General features: G+C 27.2%; 1 protein-coding gene across 2 annotated transcripts in view; it reads right to left on the bottom strand.

The window, feature by feature from the left end:
- LOC107071163 (uncharacterized) overlaps positions 1-18,456 on the bottom strand; it is an 89,249-nt gene that overhangs the window by 44,653 nt on the left and 26,140 nt on the right. Inside the window, exons 2-9 of one of the 2 annotated variants that reach the window (XM_015329917.2) lie at positions 15,792-15,897; positions 13,694-13,908; positions 12,163-12,933; positions 11,069-11,552; positions 8,744-8,997; positions 7,083-7,205; positions 6,310-6,567; positions 5,202-5,381 (exon numbers count right to left, since the gene is read on the bottom strand). In XM_015329917.2, the coding sequence (XP_015185403.2) occupies positions 5,202-5,381; positions 6,310-6,567; positions 7,083-7,205; positions 8,744-8,997; positions 11,069-11,552; positions 12,163-12,933; positions 13,694-13,908; positions 15,792-15,897 (2,391 nt within the window). Of the gene's footprint in view, positions 1-5,201; positions 5,382-6,309; positions 6,568-7,082; positions 7,206-8,743; positions 8,998-11,068; positions 11,553-12,162; positions 12,934-13,693; positions 13,909-15,783; positions 15,898-18,456 lie in introns of those variants that run through there. The other variant, XM_015329925.2, reaches the window with a different exon arrangement.

Here is an 18,456-nt window from a genome sequence, read left to right as displayed (position 1 = left end):
AAACATGACTCTAATTAATTAATAAACAAATAATTCGCAATAAAATAATATTGCGATTATAAATTGAGATATAAACTATCCTATCTTTCAAGTTAGATGAAACTGCACACAGTATGTAAAATTTTATTAAAATCGGTTCAGTAGTTTAAGAGTCCATTACGGACAAACAACGTGACACGTAATTTATATATATTAAAATTTAAAAAGTGCATTTAATTATTATGTTAACCCTTACAGTGCTATGGACGTATATATCTGCGTTTGGTAAAAATTACTAACTTGATTTTTCGAAACATATACGTGTTTGTTAATATTAATGTAAAATATATTATGTAATGTTTATATTAATTATATTAAATTATATTTAGAAACAAAAACTTTTATTATTAAATTAAAATTAAATAATTTATTCATAAATTAAAATAAATAATTTACTATTAAATTAAAATTAAATAGTTTATTATTAAATTAAAATTTTAAATAGTTTATTTTTAAATTAAAATTAAATAATTTATTATTTAATAAAATTATAAATAATTTATTATTAAAATCTGGTTAATAATAAATTAATCCATTTCTACAAAAAATTTTAGTTAAAAGTTAGTTTAGTTCAACACTAAAAAGGTTAATTATTATATTGATTGATAAACTTTGATAAGATTGAATATTTTATATAAAATATATATATATATATATATTTTGTTTTAGATATTTAAATGTATAATACTTGAATAGCAATGAACTATTAAGAAAATGACAAATTACTTGAGATAATTATAATGATGGATCCCCAAACGTGAACGTAATTTTCTTCGACGAATAGTTCCCGAAGCTTCGATCTTGGTTTGATTCAACGCAATTAGATCGGACTACGAAATTGAATTAGACTAGAATAGAGACATTCCAACATGTTCCGAGTAACAAGGTCCAATAGAATCTATCTCTCGTTATCACTGTAACGTTAGTTTAAGTAATTAATTATTTATAGGTACAAACGAAAGAGAGAGAAAGAGACACACACACACAAATTCAATGATGATAATAATAATTCACCAAATAAATTACGCTAATAGTGAATTTTCAAATATATCGATTTGATAATACATTTGTTAAACATTTCTACCAATTATTATTCTAATCAATCATTCTAATTTCTAAACAAAATTTTCTCTACTGATTTTAATCTCAATCACGTAGAAATGCATTTATAATTTAACGTTATAGAATATTAAATAATTCTTATCATTCTCTATAAAGTAATTTAAATTAATTGCAATTAATTATTTGTACGTATCAAAAATAATTTTTATTTAATTAATCTTTATCCTTTTTCTTTCCCCCTCCCTCCCTAATTATATTTATTATTTTTAATTACAATTTTACATGCGTTGATTTATCGAATAATCTTTCTTTTAATTTATAATTATATTATTTTATAATATATATATATATAATATAACTATATAAATATTTATAATATTACAGTTTTGTTTTGTAAAGATATTTATAATTAAAATTATATTAATATTTAATTTATAATAACATAGTAAATATTACAATGCATATATATATGTATAATATTTAAAATAATAATAACAATACAAATATTTCTATAATATATTCTAAATAAATATATATTTTATAATATATATTTATTAATTTAATATATTAATGAAAATATAGATTTTATTTTTTTTTTTATATATAAGAAAAATATTAACTATATGTTATTCTCCTAACTTTATATTATATTTGCAAACACAAAATATTGTGTTTCCTTTTCTTTCGTTCTAAAAGTTTATTAATATTAAATATAAATCAAACAAATATATATTTTTTTTTTTATATATATTTTATTCTTCCAAATGTATAACACAATTTTGTGTAATTAAAAATTTCAATATCGTTATTATAATCAAAATAATCAAACAGATTATCTTTCATTCACATAGATTCTCAAAAAAAATAGATAAATTTCATCGTATTTTTTTACTTGAGAAACAACATAAGGGTACCCTAACGTGAATTTCGTGGAGGAGTGAGAGTAGAAGTGGGTGGGAATGGGTGTTGAACGAAAGCAACTAACGTGATTTTCCTAACGGCTTCGTTCATACTACCACCACCACCATCACCACCACTATCACCACTAACACGTACGTAGATCATTCGTGTATCAAGCTAATCGAATTAAGTTTCACACGTGGATTCGTGCTCGCGGCACGATGACAGCTCGTATTAGTGTCGTGCTTAAATCATTCGTTGCTGCCTGCCTGCCTGCCTGCCTTCCTGCACTTGCATGAAACACCATTAAAGGACCAACCAAGTTGAACGTTGATATTACAATTATATCGATGTTGTGTTATTAAAGCAAGTGTAACGTGAAATCGTGTCGAGATACGATCCTATTATTAATGTTCTTGTCTTGTAAGTTAATTGACATCATCCTAAACTAAGTCATTTTTAATTTTCATTTTATTGACATGATATATAAGATTCCTATCTCTTAGTTAGATCAAGATTAACGAGTATAGATAATTATATTCTCTTAATATACATATCAGTGTTTGAACACATGAGTAATTGAATGATACTTTTTGTGAAGGTGGGGTTTATAATTATTAAATATTATTATACTGTTAAATAATAATAAATTAAAAATAATATATTAAATATTAGTAAACTTTAAGAACGAAAAAAAAAACCTAAAAATATAAAAAAAACAACATGTGTGCAGATTACACGTGTTAGAAGTGAAACTTTTAAAAAACTAAGTTTCGAGAGAATGAGACGAATGCAGATCATCAGGTGTAAAATAATTATAGGATTTATTTGTTATAGTATTATTATTATTATATTGTTACCACATTCAAAAATTATTTTACCTACCTTACCTACACGCTTATCTCTGTTTATTCTTCTACCCTTCTATCGCTCCTACCTATAAACATTTCGAGTATCGAAAGAATACGTGTCCACACTTTGTAGTATGCAGTCGCACACAGACACACACATATACAACCAGGAGTGATAACTACGAAGCATAGCATAAAGAGGAGACCGAGAATAGGAAAAACTGTATAGCTATATTCCGTCTCATTCTCTCTCTGGCTCAATCCTATATGTTTGTCTCTTTTTCTCTCATTATTTAGTATAGCAGCCGTTTCATAGCTCCGTTTCATAGCTCCGTTTCCTGACCAACCGCGTTTATTTACTTTTCAGAACACTCCCATTCTAAAGAAGTTTTCACTTCAAAAATTGTATAACTATATTCTGTCTTAGTCTCTCGCAGGTTCAATCCTATATGTTTGTCTCTTTTTCTCTTTTTCCTCACTACAACGTTCGTTTTCCCCTTACTACAGTGTCCGTTTCCTTTCCCCACTATATTACGGTTTCGTTCTCACCGCTACATCACTGCGTTTCATTTTTTTACAAATCACAGAAATTCTAAAGAAGTTTTTACTTCAAACAAAATATTTTTATAAAGTATAACCTAATGATAGAAGAAGCCTAATTATAATTCAACATAGATAGATAGATAGATATAGTCGACACGGAGTTACGCGTTAGTATGTACATAAAGTGGATTGACCATGTTCCAAACTGATTCGATTATTTACGTCTCGTACGATGTTACCGGGGCTTGACGAGGACCCCTATCTGAAATTTCGTTAGGGCCTTCATCTCTCCCTACGGGGGAATTGTTATCCGTGGTAAATAGATAGAGAGAGAGAGAGAGAGAGAGGACCACCCTCATCGATTCGCTTGAAATTTATCCATAGTCCATCGAGCTTTTAAAAGCTTTAGTACGCACTTTAAACCGTTCAAAACGAAATTACATTGCTTGTACGTTACAATGTAATCTAAACCGGACACGCGACATTCTCCTATTACTATTTATTTATATATATTTGTATATAATATATGTATGTATATAATAACAAATATGTAATGTGTAATATTACAAATTAATATGTAATAAAAATCAAAATATAATATACCATTTATATTTGTGTTATACCATATATATACGAGTATATATATGTAATTGTATTACTGGTATAACAATATATGGTATAACAATATTATGGTATTACTATTTTTTGTACTTTGTAAAAAAAAGTAAAATAAACATAGTAATATACATAATATTATATATAATAAAATGCAGTATAATAATAGTATAAAATAAATAAAGTATAGTATAATAATAATAATAATAATAAAATAATAATATAATATTAATATTTTTAATACTATCTATTATTATTTTTGGGGGGGGTATCTTCAACGTTATTAGTTTAATAACACTGTACGAATTGATCATGCAAAATATATTATATTTAAAAAAAAAAATAGATAAAAAAAAGTATAAAAAATTGTCTTTCAATTCTAAACGAATAATGTAATTCGATATTTTCCATAATTAATGTCAATGAAGAAGTAACAATTTTGCAAAGCGTATCCCCTCAAAGATAGTCATGCGGTTAGGTATAGTAGTTATGTGTTTCTAAATCGGTTGACTATGTCCGTGCGGACAAAGTTTAACATCCCCAGAGGCATCTATTATCATTAAACTGTATAATCCTCTGTATATCGCGGAATAACTGAGTAAATAACTAAACAACATGCTAACGAGCTACTGTAGTTAACGTACTACGGTGAAACAACTTTCGGTATTACACTTACAACGTAACGTATGAAATTTCGCACCGCATTGATAGAAATCCGTCATGTGAAATTTCAAACGATCCAATAGAGAAATAACTTTGACGATGTCTTATATATTTTTATTATAGATCATTTTTTAATATTAACTTGTATATTGCATTTGTATTATTATTAATACGCGTTTTTGTTTACTCGATGATGGACAAAAATGATTTGTATTATTATAAAATTGATATATTATATTAGCAATTATTATATTTTTTTATTCAATTCCATTTTTAATAATATTATATATTTTAGTAATATTAAATTTATATATTAAATTAAATTATATATCATCTAATAATAAATAAACGATAAATAAAAGTATCGTCATCGAGTTAAATATTGAAAAATCGAATGAAATGTAAAATTTCCTAAGGGTATAAAAAGAACATTTTTTTTTATAAAAGTTTCAAATATATTAGATGGAATAGATAAAATTGGATGGTATCACACGTCCAGTAGGTTTATCGTAAAGATCAGGTACTCACCCACACAAATACCGTCTGCGGACACCTCGTATCCGGGCAGGCAAGTGATGGAGAGGCTGTCTGCTATCGGTTGATCCTTCAGCTCCATTGGTTCAGCGCATCTGTAAGATCCTTGGGTGTTGATACATCCGTAACGGCACACTTCCGTTTGAAGATCGGGTACTGCACATTCATCTACGTCTGAAACAAATGACGTAAATTCATTTTTTTTTTTTATTCCATTCCAAATATTCATTTCTTAGACACATAACACACACACACACACACACACATATATATATATATATATAATATATCAAATTTATTAGAAACCAAACCAATCATTTTGACTGGTTTTGGTAGAGAAAACATTGAATCTCTCTGTTTAACATTAAATACAAATGTATTCAATATTTTTCAATATTTTGTACTACTAGGGTATATATTGATTTATAAATTGAAACAAATTTATGTAAATTTTCTTTTTTTTTTTTAAATTATTATTAAGTGTAAAAATAAATTTTTATAGCGTAAACACAAATTTAATATTTATTTATAATTAATATAATTTATTTTATATTATTATTTTAATATTTTATTTTTTATCTTTATGTATTATATATTTTATATAATTATAATATATAATATAATATAAATTTTATTTAAATTATTTTTAATAATAATTTTGTTTAATATAATTAATAAATTTTATTTATATTATATAAATAAAATAATATATGATATTTCATAAATAAATTGTAATATTCCATAAAAGTAATCTTAATTATTATCAATAACTTTTATCTATCCAATTAATGCAAGATCACCCAAAATCACATTAATGACTCTTAAATAATTACAAACTAATTAATATAAAAGATAAGATGAAATTAAATGAAAAACTATTTAAATAATTAAATGAACAATAATATTTGAATTATTTTGAGAAATAAGGAAACACTCTAATATATGAAATAAATGCATGTATGCATGTATGCATGGTATGCGTGTAAAAGGATACGATTTGATAAGGATATTGCCATACCAAAGACAAGTTTCTCTCTACGGTATTCAATTAACGCGATTAAACGAACGAACCGTATATCCTAAGGGAAATGATGAGGTTTACCTTGACAGGTCTTCCAGTCGTCCTCGAGCATGAAGCCGTCCGGACAGAGGCAGAACACTCGACCCATCGTCGAGAGACAAGTGTGAGAACATCCGGCATTGTTGACACTGCATGGACCTGCATTCTGGCACGTGTGGTTATCGGCAGACAGGACAGTGTCCTGAAGACCCTCGCAGGAACATTCGTAACCACCTATGAGGTTACGACATGTGTCCTGACAAGGACCGTGTCCGTTGTTCAACAAACATTCATTTATATCTGAAAATTATGTTGAATTTATTTTACTTTTTCTTTTTTTTTTTTTTTATTTAATTCAAGCTGAAATTAATGAAAATCAAATTTTTTTTATATTAATTTATATTTATATTTTTAAATTAACCCATTAAGGAACAATTTTGGCTCAACGTAATAAAACGTCGCTCGAGTTAACTCAAGCGTGCAACTTAAGAGTTTAATTTTTTTTTTTTTTGGTAACAAATAATAATTTAATTTAATTATACTATTTTTTCTAAGTTAGGTGTTATAATTGGATGATTATCGTTTGTGATTGGTTAATGTTAGATTTTATTTTTAATCAATGAATGTTGGGTGATCTTCTTTCTAATCTTTGTGAATAATTTTTGCCACGGTGATTATAGGATAGAAAAAAAAGCAAAGAAAAAAATAGATCAGCGAATGGATTCTCATTGATTGAAAAGAATCCGAACGAAATGCCATCGACGAATTCCCTGAACATCACATCCGACGTTTTAGATTGCTCGTAAATCGCTCACCTATGCACGTGAACCTGTCCTCGCCCTGTTTCATTCCCTTCGGACATTCGCATCGAAAAGATCCAGGAGTGTTCACGCATTTGTACTCACAGCCGCCGTTGTTCTCCTCGCATTCGTTCACGTCTGCGGTTTGAATGAAAAAAAAAAAAAGAACAAAATGAGAGTGAGAGAGAGAGAGAGAGAGAAAATAGAACAAGAAAAAAAAAAGACTAAAATAAAACACAAAGTGTCTAGTTGACACTGGCACGACGACAGGGTATATACACTACACGTGATTTTACACACCAGTTACTCGAACCAATTAAATGTTACCCCCTCTTTTTTTTCTTTTTTTTCATTTAATATATGTTACATATATATATATATATAATTTTCTTTTTTTTCTTCTTTTAATTTACATTTAATTTTTTGTATTTTATATAATATAGTTTTTTTTTTTATTTTATATTTATATTATTTAATTTATATTATATTATATAAAATTTAATATAATTAAAAAAAAAAAAATAATATAATATAATATAATTTTTTAAATAAAATATAATACAATTTTTTTATAAAATAATATATTATTATTATTATTATTATATGTATTTTATAATACATATATTTTATTTTTACTTTATATATCTATATAATTATATTTACACGTATTCTTTAATACTGTCCTTATTGTATTTTTAATTTTTTTTTTCTATATATATATTTTTTTTACTCATTAAACCTATTCCATTATTAAAATGATAATTTCTTTTCTATAACATCGTAATAATACCTTGAAAGCTTTTTGCAAATGACTATCGTTACATTTATTCCGATAATATTGAAATTTTCCTTTGTAAAGAATTTGCAAAAGCACTGGCGGAGGGGGCGAGGGGTCGAGGGGGAGGGGGGAGACTATTACAAATACAGGGGTATACATACAAGAAAAAAAAATGAAGAAATTAATTGAAAGCACTCGTGTGGTTCGTTCAACGCGGCAAAATTTAATTGCAAGTACATGTAAAATATATATATATACATATATATATAATACTTATGTGTAAGTATATGGATATATATATACGTGTATTGGTTTGTATAGAAACGTAAAGTAATGGCTACGTGTAGATTTAATTTGCGGTTACTGTACTCTAATAGCTCGTGGACATCGAGATTAATATTGGGAATTATGGTTTATCGACAAATAATATCGATATATCGAACACAATGACAGAAAATTTTCCTTTGAAAAATGTTTCTTTTGTTTTGTTTCGAATTAACATAAATCGATTAATACTTGTACAAAATATTTAACCCATTACTTGACACAATATGAAAATGCAAAAAATAAAGAGTATTGTTTTTTTTTCTATTTAAATAAAAAAAAAAAAAATTATTTCATATTATTGACTTAAAATTAAAAAAGTAAAAATATGTAATATTTTCACGAATGACAAATAAAATTTCCTAATTTTAACGATTATTTAATTGATTTTGAAATTGCGGTTATTAAAAATCAAAAACAATTTGAAAATGCGTTCTAGAAAAAGGCCCATTGGCGAGTAATGGGCCATTAACAAATTTCTTTCTTTAAATATAAGAGTATAATTTTTATAATACGAATTATAAATAATGTAAATAAATTTGATGAAAATATAATAAACAAATTGATAACTCACCTATACATTTGTATGCTTCCAAACGAAATCCATTATAACAAGAGCAAACAGCTCTACCATCGATTTCCTTACAAACGTGTTCGCAGGATACTTCAGAACAGACACCATCAGGTGCTTGTTTGAGTTTACATTTTGGTACTTGACCGATCCATTGACGATTTTTACATAATAATCGACTTCCCGTTGAGATCATGTAAAAACCAGGTGCACACTCGTAATCAGCTTCGAGATACTCGTGACCTGGCACGGATGATCTTTAAACATTCACATTTTTACAAACATTATTTATTATACAAAAACAATAAAAAATATAACAAATATTCAATTTTTTTTTCTTTTTTAATAAAATAATAATCAATAAAAATTCTCAATTCAATTCAATTGTTGTTAATTCAATTTTATTTAGACTGTATTTATGAGTTGTTTTTATCGAATAAAAGCTGTAGGAAAGTTTTACGTTTCTTTGTTTTTGTTTTTTCGTAATTAATTAACGAACAAAAAGTTTATAAATTTAAATTCGTTCATAAAATATGAGATGTCCCATTTCCTCTCTTCCAAAAAAAAAAAAAATAATTAGAATACTTTTAAACAAAGTCAAATCGTTAATAGTATTTCTCGATTTCTTTCTAGGTCCTCGAGACAGCTTCGAGAAGCTTTTATCGATGAAAGCGTCAATTAAAAGCTCTTTAGTGTATCTACTAGAATTGATACCGATAGAAATGCGATTGAAATTTAATGTGGAAAATATTTTTCTACAATAATTCTTTTTATTTATTTATTTCTTTTTTTCCAATTTTTTTCTCAACAAAAAGAAAAAGAAAAAAAACACAGTCGTCTCGTTTCTCGATTTGTTGAAATTTCAAACAAAAATATATTAAAATGAGATGATAGAAATAATACAAATTTTATATATATATATATTAAATTGTAAATGTAATATATATATATAATTACTATATTTTTATTTTAACTTTATTTTAATCTATTTAAATATAATAATTTTATATATATTATATAATTTATAAAATACATATATAAATTGCATATATAATATTTTTATAATACTTTTAAAATCTTTTTCTATACTCTAGAAAAAAAAAACTAAAAAAAAAAAAAAAGGATGAATTAATTTAGTCAAAAATAAAATAAAATAAAATAAAATCTCTGTGTAAAATAAAATTAAAAAAAAAGAAGACTTCGGTGAAATAAACATTAAAGTAAAAAAAACAAAATGAAAATATTCGATTATCCGGCATCTGTTTGAAGCTGGAAAAGGATGATCATTTCATTCGTGTGAACGGCAAATGTAATCGAGTAGTAGTAGTAGTAGTAGTGGTTTTAAAGGTGAGATGAAATGAGATGAGACGAGATGAAGTGAAGTAAGGTAAAGTAAGGTAAGGTAAGGTAAAGTAAGGTAAAGGTGTTATATAGACGAGAGACGAAACGACAAGGTGTAGTAGTGTGAAAATAGAAGAAAACTTTGCCGAGGTTAAAAAGAAAAAGAAAATGGAGAGGATTACTGTACAACGGTATAGAAGAGATAGCCAATCTTACGGCAATCCCATAAACACCGTTGAAAATCTTTCACACGTTTCGAAAAAGTACCACCTTGCACCTTTGAATTCGAATACTTTCTCTCTCTCTCTCTCTCTCTCTCTCTATATATATATATGTTACAGTAGTTACATTTAAAAGTAATCACACATTTCCACTTTGAATTTTAACCTGATGCATTTTAACCCAAAAAAACAAACTTTGAACAACTTTTAATGATCAATTCTTTTTTTAACTTTTATTCGAATAATGTCATACCAAATGTTAAAAGAAAAATAATGAAAAATAGAATTAAAGATTAAAATATATTAAGTATATTAGTATCAATGTATGTATACATATAGAATACATAGAATACCACTTAAAAAAATAAAGGTACCTTTAAAAAAATATTACTACTATAGTACATTAATATACTATATATATACTATAATAAATTAATATAATATAAATTATATTATTAATTATAAATTATATATATATATTATATTAATTTAATAATTTAATAAATTTATTATATTATTTATAATATTATATTAAAAAATATGTAATATATTTGTATTATTGTATTGTATTTATTGTGTATAATTGTATTTGAAAAATCGTGAATACAGTCATATAGGAAAGCTTGTATAAAAGAAAGCATTGAAAATTTTTAATTTATAACACACTATATATATATATATGCATATAGTATATTTATATGTGACGAAGGAAGGAAGGAACGAACGAACGAATTGAATAATTCATACAAAATCTCCCTATACTCACTTTACATATTTGATAAGAGCGTGTCGTGCCAGTGGTGCCGGCAAGAAAGTCCCGTTTATGCAGGATAAGTCGCCTTTCAGATTATCCTCGTCGAACGTATTGGTAGTACTACTACTAGAACTAGTAGTAATGGTAGTAGTAGTTGTGGTACTAGTTAAAGAGACGATTGGTTGATCATGTAACCGAGATGGTGAAGTGAATTTTGGAGGACGATCTTGGCGTAGTTTTAAGCTTGATGTCATGTAAGCGTTATAATCCTTCATTGTTCTTGCTAGTACTTCATTTTCAAGGTCAAGTATTGGTAAGTCTTCCTCCGTACGTGAATAACCTAACATTTTGTCAGCGTCGTAACGCGAATTACCGAATCTAACTCTGTCATCTACAGTTATCTCGTTAGATACTTTATATTTATCATCGTACAATGGTGTATTATCTCGATGATTGGTAGAACTGCTAAGTACTCGGTCATTTAAATTGATCATACCTGTGGGTCATAAATTAAAACTTATAGAAAGAAAAATTGACAAAATTCTGGTTTTTTTAATGAATCTAAGGGATAAAGTACGAATGTAGGATACTTGTTTCATTTTTTTCTTTTTTTTGTTCAATTATTATATATAAAAATTAAATAACAAGATAATTACGATTTATTGATGCTAGGTCTAATTTATGTATTATAAAATACAAAAATTACATAACCTTAAAAATATATAAAATACTCGAAACATTGCTGATCGAGGTATAAATAAAAAATTATTGTTATACATTTAGTGTTTCAACGAACTATGTATTTTTGAGGATATCTAATTTTGTATTTTCTAGTTGCTAAAGAAGTCCTAATAAATATAATAAATAAACTTCCCTATGATACAAAGATTACATATATTTTATTTTGTGAACGCTTTAAACAACTAATAAAAATTAATGTTCCAACAAATTTTTCTTATTCATATAGATATAAATTGAGAGACCCTTTTCAATATCGTCGTTACAAAATTGTCAATACTCTACACGTAACTTGAAACCTATCTTCAAACTTTCTCCTTCTCAAGAAAAACAAATTTATTAAACATACTACATATATATATATATACCTGATCTAGCGATTTCCTTTTCCAGCTGTTTGGAAAGTTCCCTCTCAACATTTTCGGCATACACATCTCTACGAGGTGATGGTAAAACTTGGTTTAAACTTTTTTTCTCCCCATTTACTATCGTAGTAGTCGTCATTGGTGGTGGTGGTGGTGGTTGTGGTGGTGCACGAAGATTGGAAGGACCACCGGTACTCGTCGAATCGAAACTCTCCAAATTGTTAGTAGAGTCCTGTCCGAAAATGCTGACGTTCTTAACGTTCAAAAACGTCGTACCTATGTTCGTAGAATTGTTGTTGAAGAGTTGGTGATCTCGTTCCATGGAAGAAGGATCGTTCAGTCGTTTCTTAAACTTCGACGTTCGTCTCTCATCGTCGTCCTTTTTATCCTCGTTTTGCCTGAACCTTTTTCTACCTCCACTACCACCACCACCACCACCATTTCTTTTCCTATCCCTATTCTTTCGTCTTCTTCGTCGTTCTGCACGAAACTTTCTCGTTTGAGAGTACCTCGACTTTTTCGATGACGATGATGATGACAACACAGACGAATCCATGTTTAATTTTTCAACATTCGTTTGTGATATTCTTCCACTACCCTTTATCTCGTTATCACGAATGTCCGTATCAATGTTATACGATGGATTATTATTTTGCATATTATTATTATTATTATTATTTTTTATTCGACGATTTTTCTTACGAGTTTTTGCCTTATCGTTGTTAATGTTCGTTGATCTTCGTCTTTCACCGACTAACGTTGTCGTCATGGTAGCTGTAATTTTGCCCATTTTTCAAAATTCATATTTAAAACTATAAACAAGATGAATTCTTAATATTACTACTAGTGTACTAGGTTTACAAAATAATTAATTAATTTAAAAAAAAAAAAAAACAAGAAAAAGATACAAGTAAGAAACCAGCACCATCTGTTGATCGTAGATTTTTTGAACATAACCTAATCGTTTGTTCCTAACCACTAATCTCCGAAAGTACTTTACCGATTGTTACGAAATTTGGACACAACGTTGCATTTGCATACAGCTAGATTTTTATTATATTAATTTACTTATAAAATAATTAATTAATTTAAAAAAAAAAAAAGAAGAAAAATACAGATAAAGTCCAGTTCCACCTGTTCATCATAGATATCGGTGAGCGCGCGAAACATTTTAACATAACCTAACTATAATTCGTAAGAATCTTTTGTATTTTAAACTAAATATAAATAAAATCATTTTTTTTTCTTATCTATACTATCGTATATAAATAATTTAACATACTTTCAAAGTGATTCCTAATATTTCTCTGCATAATTTAATCCGTATATTAAAATTACGAGCAACAACAAGATAAACAAAAAAAAAAACAAAACAACAAAAACATTCCAACAAAAGCTCGTTTATCGATTGAAAAACTTTCGAGAAATTGAAAAATAGATAAAACAAAAAGAAAAGAAAAGGAAAACTAAAAAAAAAAAAAAGAAAATGAAAAACGAAGAAGAAAAAAAAAGAAGAAATACTCTTTTTACTCACTGGTATTCAAAGTCTGACGAAGGTAAGAAGAAGCTCTCGGACGAACCTCCTCCGATGGATGAAGACCGACGTTTTTATTTTCTCCGTTTAACCGGAACACGGTATCCTTCTTCTTCTCCTCCTCATCCTTCTCATCCTTCGACGTTCCCTCCAAAGAGGAGAGGCTCCTTGTATTCTCTTCGAGCATCTTTTCCCCATCGAGAGACACGTCCCAGCTAATGGACAACATAGCCTACCGTTTTTCTCTCCTCCTTAAACTTACCATCCTCCTCTTTTTCCACCTCCTACCTCCTTACCCACTCTTCCTAACCTCCTACCCCTAACCTATCATCTTCCCTCTTTCTTACACCTTTTTCTTTCTCTCTCAATTTCTAACCCACTCTTTTCCACCTCATCTTCCTACCCCTAACCACCTATCTTCCCTCTTTGTCATTCCTTCCTTTTCTTTCTCTCAATTTCTTACGTACTCTTTTCCTCCCTCTTCCTACCCCCTTTACACCCTATCCCTCACCTATCTTCCCTCTTTGTCGTCACCTTTTCTTTTTCTTTCTCTCAATTTCTTACACACTCTTTTCATCCTCTTCCTAACCTCTAACCCCTCACCTATCTTCCCTCTTTCTCACTCTTTCTTTCTTTCTCAATTTCTAACACATTTTTCTTATTCTCTTACTATACCTCATTCCCTCTCTCTCTCTCTCTCTATTTAATTGTCTTTGTCTTTTTTACTATCTCTATCTCTATCTTTTTTTGTTTTGTATTTTTTTTTAACTCGAATTATTTTGTTCCTATCTCAGCTGTTTTTTTTTCTTCTCTACCAATAACAAAGTATCTGAACCCGTTTTTCTCGAACTCTCACACAACAATCGTCCACCGTTTAAATCGACACTTTTATTTCTACCCCCCCCCCCACATACCACCCACTAATCCATCCCTTCTTCTCAATCTCACCCCCATTTCATTTTGTCCTATCTGGTCTAGTCTATTTCTATTCGGTTCGATGCTCTTACGATTCGTTTCAAGATTTATCTTGAATCGTTTTCTTAGTAAGGCGACCATCTATCCACCCATCTATCCATCCATCCATCCCCTTTACCTGATTACTACTACTACGACGTTCAAAATAGTTTTCTTTTCTTCTTTGGTTTGATTTCTTTTTTGAGAAAGTTTGGAACAACTCGTAATAAGAAAGTATTCTCTATCGAAGTAACCTTTTTTGTTTTGTTTTGTTTTTCTTTCTTAACGGCAAATTGATAACACGTGAAAATGATTTTAAACAACGATCAATGCTTTTTAAACGCTTATCGTTTGTCCATTTGTTATGATTTTTTTGGGTTTTTTTTTTTTTTTTTTTTTTTTTTTTACAGGAGCACGTTTGTTACGTTTTATTTTTTGTATAAAAATGTTATGTGTTCGAATGATAACTTTAATTTATACTTGCTACACGGTTAAGTTGATTTATTTTTTTCCTAAAGCAATATATTTTCTCAAAAGTTTCATTTTTCTAATATGCAAAAGAGACCCTAAAGTATATTTTACCATATTTTATCTTAATTAATGAATTGGAATAAAAATTGCAAAAAAAAAATATAAAAAAAAAGAAACAGTGTTAACTTTGTTCTCATTTTTCTTCAAAGTTTTTCAAGCTTTAAATAACGAAATTATAAATATTATCTCTCATAATATTTTGAAAAGAGCAATTGAAAAATGATTTTTTTAATTTTTTCATTAAAAAAAGAGAAAAAAATTTTTTTTTTTAACCAAACAATATGAACATTTTTGCAAAATTATTTTTTCTTACCAAACAGTATAAACATTTTTGTCAAATTATTTCTTTTTACCGAACAGTATAAACCATCCTATACAAAAATAAAAAAAAAAATATATAATCAAATATTCTATAAAAAAAAAAAAAAAGAAAAATAGAAAATCAAATCAATTAAAAAGTCGATTGAAGAATTTCATCGAACAGTTTCAGGTTTTGTTTCGTCAAATTAAAAAAAAAATAATAATGATAATAATAATAATTAATTTGTAGTTTGATCGAGAGAGATTTACCAGTCGCGAACATAACTATAATAATAATCCATTACATAGTTACTTGAATCGTCGTTCGTCGAGACGTTCAGTGTCACGTAGAAGATCCATCCTCCTTGCGATACTTTTACTGCCAAATGATCCACGTGGTTCAGCATTTTGGCAATATCCTATCAAAATGAAAAAAAAACAAAATTGTTATATCTAAAAACAATAATTAAATCAACGAGACTTTGCTCAAATGCTTTTTCCATCAAACTCAAGCAAATATATTTTTTGTTCACGACACAATTTAGATTAAATTAGATTTAGATCCACTATTATTATTATAAACTCATAATAGGTGTAATATTATTAATACTATGGCGTATGGTGGCTTCACGTTGGTGCCAAATTAAAATTAATTTTTAAATAAATATTTTTTTGTTCATTGAACATCAAAGAGAAATTCTTTATATTTTTGTTTAAATTTTTACAACTGCAAAATTTAATTACACAACCCTGTCGGGTGTCACCACCCACACTTAGGACAAACCTTTAATATATAAAAATATATATATTATATATAATGTTTTATTATTAATTAATTTATTAATTATATATAATATAGGGTTAATATATAAATATTATATAATATTATAATAAATATTATTATAATTATTATAAATATTATAATTATATATTAACCCTTTAAGTGCTATGGACGCATATATACGTTTGGTACAAATTATCAGAGTGATCTATCAACACATATACGTGCTTGTTAATATTAATGTAAAATATAATGTAATGTTTATATTAATATAATTAAATTATATTTATATAAAGAAAAACTGTAAATATTAAATATAATTCATTATTAAAATCTCATTAATAATAAACAATTACGTTGCTACAAAATATTTGAGGTTAAAGTATTCAACGCTCAAAGGGTTAATATATTCTAAATAAATTGAACAAAAGAGAAAGAAAAAGAAATAGAAATACTTTTTTTATCAATTAAATTTAATTAACTAGAAAAATGAATTGAATCAATTTACATTTCTAACTTTTTGATCAGATAGTATTCATTTTTTTTTGTTTTTTTTTCTTATACCTTTTCCATAGAAATTCAACGTGATTCATCATACACCAACCATTGGTTTCATTAAATTTCATTAAATTTCAATAAAATCGTGAAAGCGAGGTTCACCCAAGCCATTCCCCAATGCGCGACAAAGTTTAATCCAAGTCAAAAGTTACTTTCAACCAATTCCACGTCCCTTTTTACCAAAGAAAAAAGTAAAAAAGGGTATAGTGTATAGTAAAGTGAGAAAGAGAAAGAGAAAGAGAAGAAGAAAAAGAAGAAGAAGAAGAAGAAGAAGAAGTTGGGATCTCTATCTTCTCTCGCATTTCGTTTTCTCCTCTACTCGAAAGTCAATGCAACATCGTTGGGGGAGGAAGGAGGAAAGGGGGGGGATTACTTCACGATCTCGGTTTTAAAGTGGCTGATGGTGGTACGCCTGGTACGGTGGTGTGGTATGGTGTGGTGTGGTATGGTGAGGTGCACGTGCGCGAACATCCCTAGGATTCACTTCCTACGCTTTTCGAGAGTACGATATTGAACTTTTTACTGTTACCCTTAAAAGCTCAGTAGAAAGCAGAAAGCAGAAAGCGAACGTTCGGTCGACAAAAACAAAAATGAAAGTTCTAGCTAAGAGAAAAACAAAAAGTGAAAGAGAAAAAGAGAAAGAGAGAAAGAGATAAAGGTCTAGAAACTCTTTTTGCATTTGTATAATATATTATATATTTATTATATAATAATAAATTGAGAGCATTTAATTAAAATTTTTTTATATCCTTTTAATTATAATATTATTTAATTTACACAATTGTTATTTATAATTGTAATAAATTAATTTATATAATTGGTTTTTTTTTCTTTTTTTAGGTATATTGTAGTATTGTCAAGTGTTCGATTTTAACGACACAAATCAATTTTAATTTGTTTAATAATAATGTAAATGTTTATTTATTAATTTAATTTAATTTAATTTAATTGAATCATGTAAAAACACAAATTCTTACACGTTTCAAAATTTGTACAACTGTAAATAATAATAATAATATGAAAAAAATACTATAATTGTTTTTTTTAGGTATATCGTATTGTCAAGTGTTCGATTTTTACAACACAAATCAATTTTAATTTGTTTAATAATAATATAAATGTTTATTAATTAATTTAATTTAATTGAAGCACGTATAAACACAAATTTTTACAAGTTTTAAAATTTGTACAACTGTAAATAATGATATAAAAAAATAAAAAAAATACTAAATAAATAAACACACTTGTGATGATAAAGTTAAAATCGCATAAAAAAAAAAATATTAAAATATACATTAATTATTCGTTCATTTTTTTTTGTTTTTTTTTTTTTATATTATCTCGTGACGTTTGTTTTTTCTTTTTATTTCTCTTAAAATCGTTCATAGATTTAGTTTGGTTGATTCAAAAACAAAAAAAAAAGAAAGGGATCGTTACTAAGGGATTATTTACGAAATCCGAACGAGTGTCCCATTTTCTGGAACACAAACACGATCGACCCGAATTCGTTGGATTTATATATTTTTTTTTGTTTTGTTTTTTTAATTCGAAAGATTATATGCATCGATGCGATATCACGGTGATGTTCTATTCTGTTCTGTTCTGTTCCGTTCTGTTCTGTTCTGTGCTGTGCTGTACT

Source organism: Polistes dominula, unplaced genomic scaffold, assembly GCF_049000335.1.
Source record: "Polistes dominula isolate Pdom_NZ unplaced genomic scaffold, Pdom_raw_medaka contig_15, whole genome shotgun sequence".
NCBI classification, from domain to species: Eukaryota; Metazoa; Arthropoda; class Insecta; order Hymenoptera; family Vespidae; genus Polistes; species Polistes dominula.
The sequence above is the reverse complement of the archived record's forward strand: the minus strand, read 5'-3'. Positions and strand labels throughout refer to the sequence as shown.